This window comes from Trichechus manatus, unplaced genomic scaffold (genome assembly GCF_000243295.1).
Source record: "Trichechus manatus latirostris isolate Lorelei unplaced genomic scaffold, TriManLat1.0 scaffold00209, whole genome shotgun sequence".
Taxonomy (NCBI): domain Eukaryota; kingdom Metazoa; phylum Chordata; class Mammalia; order Sirenia; family Trichechidae; genus Trichechus; species Trichechus manatus.
Window position 1 is genome coordinate 206,814 of NW_004444145.1, and position 9,118 is coordinate 215,931.

General features: G+C 42.5%; 2 protein-coding genes across 2 annotated transcripts; one reads left to right on the forward strand and one right to left on the reverse strand.

The window, feature by feature from the left end:
- Window positions 1–940: 940 nt before the first annotated feature.
- On the forward strand, window positions 941–3,967 carry LOC101354382 (olfactory receptor 8S1). The gene is made up of 2 exons (XM_004388377.1): window positions 941–1,713; window positions 3,805–3,967. The coding sequence occupies exons 1-2, from the start codon at window positions 941–943 to the stop codon at window positions 3,965–3,967; spliced, it is 936 nt and encodes a 311-aa protein (XP_004388434.1).
- A 3,173-nt stretch (window positions 3,968–7,140) lies between these two features.
- Window positions 7,141–8,916, reverse strand: LALBA (lactalbumin alpha). The gene is made up of 4 exons (XM_004388266.1): window positions 8,784–8,916; window positions 8,296–8,454; window positions 7,729–7,804; window positions 7,141–7,201 (listed from the first exon to the last, which is right to left on the reverse strand). The coding sequence occupies exons 1-4, from the start codon at window positions 8,914–8,916 to the stop codon at window positions 7,141–7,143; spliced, it is 429 nt and encodes a 142-aa protein (XP_004388323.1).
- Between the last annotated feature and the right edge of the window lie 202 nt (window positions 8,917–9,118).

A 9,118-nucleotide genomic window follows, 5' to 3' on the forward strand; every position in this document is an offset into this window, starting at 1 on the left:
CTAATCTGGAATGGACCTAAGAAACCACCTAGTTTTTCCAGATTTTTTTTATGGACTCTGATGTTAGGTCTTGAGATTACAGTAAAACCAGTGGACATCACAGATTCACAGAAACCCTGGGATGAGAAGGTCTTGGAATGACTGACGTGCACAGCCTTCCCTTTCAGACTAAGGGTCTGGCTTCCATAAAACCAGGAAACTCGTGTTACTTCTGCTTAGGTTGACACAGAGGGGAAGAATGGGTTTCTATTTAGAACTATAGATACCCAAGGAAGCTCATTTCCCCATCTTTAGAGTTTCTAAGTTGAAATAGATCTTAGAAACCATCTGCCTTTCCCAGATTTTTTTTTTTTTTTTTTTAATGAGATGACTGAAGATTGTAGGATCAAGGGACTTACTCACAAGCATACAGTGACAGGGAAAAAAAACAAAAACAAACCTTACCTTACACCACCGTCAGGTGTCTCAGTAAATACACCAATCAATCAATCATTCAAACATTCATTGAACACCATGGTCTATCTGCCAGATAGTTTAGCCAGAGTGCTTCGCTCATTCATGACGCCAGTCAGTCCTCCTGTGGTTTAAGCTCTGTTCCTTTTAGAACTGGAGAACAGCACTTCTCATTGCTCTGGAGTCTATTCCCAACTCCCTTTCTTTCCTTTTCTAGTCTGAATAATTCCTATTCTTTCCTCTTTCATTTCTAACTCTGATTCTCTACACTCTTCCTCCCCACCTTCTCCATCTTGGCCAATAGATTACTGCACTGAGCTGGGAAGGGCTCATGAGGTGTGACATGGCAGGGCTGCCTCTGCTACATCATCTGTCCTGGGTCAGCCCTGAAGCTTTACTCATGGTCCCTCATCTCCAAGCATGTTCTGAAAGTGATGACCCATTTGAGTGTTCTTTTCAGCCCTTCTAAAGGGAAACTTGACTACTCATGGAAGTTAGCAACGTAACCACAGTCACTGCATTTGTTCTCCTGGGGCTATCCAACAACCCTCAGATCCAGATACTACTTTTTGGGCTATTCCTGGTGATTTACTTCTTGACCCTCACAGGGAACCTGATGATGCTGCTGGTGATCAGTACTGATTCCCACCTCCATACCCCTATGTACTTCTTCCTGAGTCACCTCTCTTTTCTGGATGCTTTCTATTCCTTGACCATTGTACCTAAACTTCTGGAGAACCTTCTTTCTATATGGAAGACCATATCCCTCCTTGAGTGTTTCACCCAGATCTCCTTGGTCATACTTTCTGGAGCCACTGAAGCTTGCCTCCTTTCAGTCATGGCCTATGACTGGTTCCAGGCTGTGTGCCACCCTCTGTTTTATGTGGTGGCTATGAACAGGAGGGTATGTACTGGCCTGGTGGGGGCATGCTGGGCCATAGGAATGGGGACCAGCCTGATTAACACCCTCGTCTTGACTCAGCAGTACTTATGTGGCCCCAACTTCATCTGCAGTTTTGCCTGCGAGCTTCTCCCAGTGCTCCTGTTGACCTGTTCTGACCCTTACACTAGCACTGCCTGTATCTTGACCAGCATGTTTGTCCTGGGCCTGGGCACCCTTGTCCCATTGCTGGATTCCTACATCCATATCATTATGACAGCTCTGGGAATCAACTCTGCCAATGGTCGGAGCAAGATCTTCTCCACCTGCTCTTCTCATTTCTTTGTGACCACCGTCTTTTATGGTTCAGGACTTTTCAGGTATGTCATACTATACCCTCTGAATGTAAATGTGGGGTATTCTTCACCCTAAAGTGGTCTTGGTCTTTAGAACAGAAGCGTTGCAAAGTAGCAGAAAAAATAATTATACTGGAATTCAAAAGACTTGGCTTCTAGTCCTGGCTCTGCTGTCAACTAGCTGTGTGACTATAAAGAATCGAAGTTCTTTCTAAACCCTCAATTTTCTACTCTGAAAAATGAGCTTAGACAAGGACTAAAGCTTTTTCTCCTTCATTAACCTATGATTTGGGAGTTCTAAAAAGAAAATCAGAGAGACTTTGGTAGATTTTTATTCAGTGCTAGACAAAAATATAAAATATATCATCTTTGATACAGATGCCATCTTTCTTTCCCATTGGAAGATGAAGTCTCCAAAGCTCATATGTGTAATAACTATTTATTAGGCACCTATTATATACCAGCTGCTTTACATGGTCAAGCTCAATTTTAATATGTATCACACTAAAAGAGAGATACTATTAACCCTATTTTCAGATAAGAAACCTGAGATTCATAAGTGACCAGGTAACTTCTCAAAGGTCCCACAACAAGCCAGTAATGAAGCCATCATTTGAACCAAGTTCTCACCAACTTCAAATCTCATGCTTTTTGAAGAAATGCTTCTTCAAACATAAACAGCTCTCTAGCTAAAGAGTCCTTCCTTACTAGAAGAGTGAATAATTAATGCCTGTGCTCTCCACTAGTGAACTGGAGGTGGATTTGCATAAATTGCTCAATACTTTTCTCACCTCCTATAAGGAACAATTAATCATGTGTATATGGGGGGAGAAAAAAAGTCTTCATGTTATTATCACAACTATTATGGAAAGATGACTTGGCAGGAAATCAGAGGGTAGAAAAGGATGGTAAGAAATGGTCCAGGAGAGCTCGCCTGAGCCTAATGGAAGAAGGGCTCACCAGCTACAGGCATTCCTGCAAACAAATCTCTTCATCTCTCTTTTCCTCATATTCCATAAGAGGACAATAAGATTTCTTCTATCTACTTCATAGACCCCTGGTGGCACAGTGATTAAGCATGTGGCTGCTAACCAAAAGGTCAGCAGTTCGAATCCACCAGCCACTCCTTGGAAACGCTATGGGGCAGTTCTACTCTGTCCTATAGGGTTGCTATGAGTTGGAATTGACTTGATGGCAACGGATCAGGTCTGGTCTATCTACTTCACAGAAGTTCTAGGAAGAGTAGATTAGATAATGAGGAATGACAGTAAAATGGATATCTCTTTTGGCCAAACACACCGAAACCGACAAGGAGCATTCTTGGGAGAGTCTATACTTATTCCAATGATGATGGTGTCACTGCAAAAAGAAAAATTTATTTTATGATGCTTCTTTATTAAATACTTTCAGTGGCACTTAACAAAATGAACCAGAAAATTTAATCTCATTATTTTGTAGACATATCTTGTTCAACACATCTTTATCTCCCTCTTTATTTCAGTCTTGGCTTCAAATGATAATTGGTCTTTTCCAAACCAAACTAAAAGGACAAGCTTTTGTTCCACTAGACATCTTCAAAATAGTGTTCTAGGATTCTGAGGGTAATTCCCAGAACCGTAAATGTTGGGAACAACAGCATCTTCGTTAGAGTAAGCATACAGTTTTGCAAACAACACTCATCTCAAGATGAGGACATAGTGTGATGTTGCTGTCGTGTATATGGGGGGAGGTGAAAAAAATCCCCATATTATAATTATAACTATTATGGAAAGATGCTTTCAAGAGTATGAAGTGCTCCAGAATGCATGAAATTATTATTGTTAGTTCTATTCTAACCTGCAAACTTTGATATCCCGCAGAACTTCCTTTTTCCCCAAGGGCAGTTTCTGTAACTTTCTGCATAATGTCACTCATGTTTAGAGGCAATTTGAAGGCATAAATGACTGACTTATCACTCATAAGACAGTCATTTCTAGATACTTCCACCAGTGATAGTTGACTCAGTTCTAAGGACTCCTTTTGTACAGTCTCCAGGATGGGATGGACCATTGCTGCCAACAGTATTGTGGCTGTTGTCCTGAGCTCAGTTCGCTCCTTTGTGCAATTCCCTTCAAGGTACATGACTCCAGCAGCTGGCTCAGCCCTGGAGCAAGTGCTCTCTGTGCAATACAGTGTAGTGACCCCGCTGCTAAACTCCCTCATCTACTGTCCAAAGAACCAGGAGGTAAAGGCAGCTCTGAGGAAGATGCTGGTCAGGAAGTCCAGGTTTACCTTCTAGCCCAGGCTCCACTATCTCACCAGGAGGAAAAGTCCTGGTAAGAAGATGAGGCAGGAAGAGCTATCACCACTAAACTCTCTCAGCTTTCATCCTAATCCAAAACAGTAGTCTTCGTTTCTCTGTCTCCAATGTCCCCTGAGTAAATCTCCACAGAGCAGGTAATACCCACCCACAAGGTGCCCAGTCACTACACAAGAAAATCCTGAGGGCCTCACTGGCCATTTCTACAGCTATTGATTTTTTCTCTTATTTCTTGTCCTTTCTCTCTACTCCTCCCCTTTCTGCCACTCTCTATCCTTTTTGCTTGTGTCTATGAAGTTGCACAAAGTGTAAATCAAATGCCCCATTCATTCTGGAAGCGTACCATCTTGGGCACCACAAAACCCAACTCCCCCTTTGTTCCCATCTCAAAAGATCCCTGGAAAGATCCACAGCTCCATAGTAACTTAAAAAGAAATAAAATAAGTGTGACTCCTCCTGTCTTCATTCTTAACAACTAGCTTCTGATGTAGAGCCTAGCAAATAGCAAATCCTCAATAATTGTTGAGAAATTAAGGAATGAATGATGGATTCATCTAAAGAGTCCTTTCTCTTGCATGGTCACGGGAAATGGAAGGTGGTGAGTATCTCCCTCTAAGGCATAAGCATCTTGAAAGCAAAACCCCTATCTAACAGCTTCTGTATCCCCAGTGTCTAGTACAGTCATCACATAATAAGCTGTCAATTAGTGTTAGAGAAATGAAAATAATGAATGAATGAGAGAGAAGAAAGAGCGGAAGAAGGAACATATGTAAAGGAAAATTTAATTTTATCCAGTAAAATTCCTGCCTTTGCAACAAGACATGCATTAGAGAAAAGTAGCAGGGAAGAGAAATGAGGATAAAATAGAAAGAGAATCCTGGGTTCTCCTCACACAGGACTCCTCACAATGGTCTACACTCTGACAGCCCCTGCCCTAAGCCACCCCAGCTCCCACCTTAACCTGGACCCTTTCCAGTTTCAAGCCTGGAGGAAAGGAGTTGGAGAAAGCAGGACAAATGCTCAGCTGCCACCCCACCACCAGTTCAGCTCCCAAGACTGTTCTCAGGAATAGAACAACAGCAGTTTCCTGTCCTGCTTCTACTCGAAGCCAAGAGATCTGCACCAGTCAAGACTACTTCCATGCCAGCAACTTGGCTTCTATCTATTCTTGATCCTCTGACCCTCAGGCTAAGGCCCTCTCTACAAATAAATCTCATCATAAGTTTCCTTCAGCAAAGGCCCCTTAAGATCATGGCCTCATATATGGGTGTACCAGTCCTCACAGGTGGAAATTTATCGTCTCTGTAGAATGGACAGAGCTGTGGGGCTGAGCAACACAGCCCCAGCCTTAGTTGCATTTCTGCTCTAGTCACTTGATGGGGCTGATCTCTTCTATTTTCCACAGCACATGGCTTCCTGCTGGTGTAGCTGAGGCAGGGTAATAGGTAAGAAGTAGATGTGTGAGTTCAGTGGGAAGAATGGTAAGGCAATCCTGACCTCCCACATATACCCCCATACACAGGGTTTATTCCTGAAACCCTGTAGACTTGGAGAAAACCCTTTTGTCTCCTAATTAAGAAGGGAATAGCATGCAATACCCCTGGGAGAGGCATCACATTGTGTTTAAATTCTCACTAAAATGATATGACTAATACCAAGTTATTTCCTGAGAGTTTATTTTCACTAGGTATAGGGGAAGGATGGGGTTCCTGCCCCTTGCCTGACCCTACAGGTCCCTAAACAGGCCATGGGGGCTTCATATGGGGGCCATTGATCCCTATAACAGGGAAACTTGGTCTGGTTGGATGAAGTCCCAATGATATGAGGGGTAGGAGAAGTGGAATCAGCAATACTACACCTCTTAGAAAGGCAAGGAAGGCAGAAAGAAGATGCAAATTTCATTCCCAACTAATTCAAAAATGTGGTAAATTAAATTGGAGTTTTGGAATGCTAGACTGTTGAAGTGGGAAGAGATCTCAGAAAGCCATCTAGACCAAAACTCGCATTTTAAGATACGGAAACTGAAGCACAGAGGACAGAGATGACCTCTGGTTCATGCCATTAAGAGTAGAAAAACAGACTTTAGGATGCAAATTTCCTGACTCTCTGCTTTCACATATCCTGTAATTATTAGAATAAATAAAGTCTTACAAACTTCTCTGTAAAAACTAGCAAAGCAGCAAGGAGTAATATAGTGCAGGGTCCCAATCAAAAGACCCAGATGCTCAGATTCTTAAGAATTACTGAGCTAACTGCAAAATCCCCCTGTTCTAAATCTAGTTTCAGGATAGTCACTCTCTCAGATTCTCAGTAAAAGGTATAAACTTATTGAAAGGACAACAAAATCACTCAGCCCCCTCAAGTCACCCATTTCAGATTCCTGGAGCCCCTTCCCATGCTGTCTTTTTCCCACCCCACCTGTCAAAATTAAACCTATACTTCAAAACCAGCTTAAGTTCCACCCACTTTATGAATCCTTTCCTGGCCCCTTTTTCCTGCAACATCCCAAATATAAATGATGTTTCCTCTTCTAAATGATGAGGGCACATTTTTAACCTCTCTCAAGATGATGATACTATGATACTATGATATTAGTCCTTGTATAATAACTATTTATTAATATTTATGTTTACTACTAGTCCTTGAGAGAAGAGACCCTTTTAGCCAACTTTGGATTCCCTCTATAGTTCTTTGACTATATTAGTTGATCAATAAAAGTTTGTTGAAATAAATTGATACAGAAAGCAACCCCCCTTTTTCTATTATAATTTCAGCCACTTTCTCTTCAGTAGAGATGAGAGGTAGCTCTGACCTATGACTCCTGTGTCCACCAATTCACTCTGTTTCTTCCCTTTGCCTACAGGAAGAAAATACAACCAGCCACTCAAAGTCAGGTCTTTTATTCAAGACAGAGGTGGAATTCATTTCTGTAGAGAAAAATCCATCAGGAGCACTGATCAAGGATCTGAATTCCAGTGTACTAGTCACACATCCCTGGAGAATAGTCCTCAAAGTCCAATGGTGTCACTCAGGGCCCAAGGCTCAGAAAAAAATCAGCTTTAGAAGGGTAGAAGGAAGTAAACTGAGGGATCCTTAGGGAAGAGGATTTCCAGGAGCAGAGAGAGGGCAGGAACAGCAAAGGCAGCAGATGCTCACAACTTCTCGCAGAGCCACTGTTCCAGCTTTTCAGAGCAGAGTGGCTTATGGGCCGGCCTGGTAATGGAGAATGAGACAGAGCTAGTTGGTCAGCTGGAGCTTAGCTCAAATTTCCATCTAACTTTGTCCCCAAGAGGGCTGATGTGGAAGAGTGTGGATAACAATTACAGAAAGACTTTCCCAGCTAGATGGCAAGGGACCCTGAGCTGCCTAATGGGATAACGTCCATACTCCCAAAGTCAAGAAAACTGTAGGGATAAAAAAGATGTACAATGATGCCTAGGGCTTGCTTTAGGGTCTAGAACTAAACAAGTAGAATTAGATGTTCAAGGTCAGGTGAAAGGAGGACTGGATATCAGCCCTCCATTAGGGAGCCCCTTATTAGGAAAGTTGCTAGACAGGAATGGAGCAGGGGAAGCTTAAGAGTTGGAGAGCTGAATCGGCTTAATGAGGTCTCTTTTGGAGATTGTATTCTAGAGTAAATGACAGACTGAGAGAGAGAAAGAGAAATGGCAATGGTGCTAGGGCTAACGGGGTGAGGAAAAGGAGGGAATGGGGAAGTAAAAAATAAAATGGGGATTTACCAGTAGCCAATTCCTTCACTATCCAGGATCTTCTTGGCACATATCATGTCATCAGTAAGGTCATCATCCAGGAACTCTAGCAGGAGTTTCAGGGGAAAGAATAAAGGAGCTAAGAAGTATTACCCAGAAGGGTGATGAGTTTCCCTCTTCCCTAGATCCACTGGCTCTTGTTCTTCTCTGAACTGAAGGCTTATGCCTGTTGTCTTTCTATATGAGAAGGTCAATATGGTAATGCTTCCTTCTGGGTAGAAACTCCCTCCACATCCCTCGGAAGTCTTTGGAAGAGTCATCAATTGATTTGACCTGAAAATACCCTGAAATACCAGGGTTTAAGACTCCCAGAAAGCTCGGGTTGCCTACCCTTGAACCTCAGGGGATTGTCTGGGATTTGGTAATCATGAAAAAATTCAAACAGCTTTTTACTCAGCACTGCCAATTCAAGTCCTGCAGTTGATGTGGAGTTCAGCCAAGGCAGAGAGACAAGAGATGTGCTTGACACAGAAAAGGAAATTATCCCAGCGGCAAGCTTCAGAAAAACAGAGGAACAAGGTAAAACTGGCTACTCACTGTCACAGGAGATGTCACAGGTGTTCTTTGACTGAGGAATCTGGTGGTCCCTGCACCAATATTTATTACTGATCTGGAAGAGTCCATATTCTGTGCTGCCGTTGTTATCAACTATGGTTTGTGTATCATAACCACTGATATGAAATATGGTACAGATAACTAAGGGAAAGATGGGAAAGAGGTATCACAGAAACGTCCAGGCTCAGTATAAATGAATACCTGTGGTCCCCAGTTAGAAAAAGGCTCTACAGCCAATCTCCAAAGATGGAAAAACACAGAGTACCTTAATGAGATGAGAAGTGTTTCAAAAAGATTCTGACAATGGGAGCAAGGAAAGATAGGAGAAGAAATGAGATAAAAGGCTAAACAGAGAAGCAGAGAAGATAAGATGATTGTTTGGTAATTAAATAAAAGTGGAAGAGAGAAAAGGATGATAGAGGAGAGAATCAGATGGGGAATGGGACAAAGCAAGGGAGCAAGGAACTCACATTCTGGCAAAGTGATGCCTCCATAGCCAGCCATGTCTTTCAGCACCTGGGACAGCTCACATTTTGTAAATTGTTTGGCCTGGATGGCAGGGAACAGTATGCTTACCAGAAGCAGAGGGACAAAGGACATCATTTTGGTTGACTCCAAGGATCTGAAATAGGGTGCCACTCAGCTTCACCTTCTTTTATTCATGAAGAAAGCCTCAGGCGCCCTGGCACCAAGCCCTACATCCAGGAAGAGGATAATGAGAGACTGATCATGCCAAGAAAGAAACTAAACCTGCCAGCTTCCTTCCATAATTTCACACTACTTTTCCTTCCCCTTCTCTCAATCT

Excerpts from the sequence above, each read along its gene's own strand:
- LALBA (XM_004388266.1), bottom strand. The coding sequence starts at position 8,916 with ATGATGTCCTTTGTCCCTCTGCTTCTGGTAAGCATACTGTTCCCTGCC. Across the intron at positions 8,455-8,783 it reads AGGCATCACTTTGCCAGAAT|TTATCTGTACCATATTTCAT; the intron begins GTGAGTTCCTTG and ends TCTTTCCCTTAG. Across the intron at positions 7,805-8,295 it reads CTGTGACATCTCCTGTGACA|AGTTCCTGGATGATGACCTT; the intron begins GTGAGTAGCCAG and ends AACTCCTGCTAG.
- LOC101354382 (XM_004388377.1), top strand. The coding sequence starts at position 941 with ATGGAAGTTAGCAACGTAACCACAGTCACTGCATTTGTTCTCCTGGGG. Across the intron at positions 1,714-3,804 it reads TATGGTTCAGGACTTTTCAG|GTACATGACTCCAGCAGCTG; the intron begins GTATGTCATACT and ends ATTCCCTTCAAG.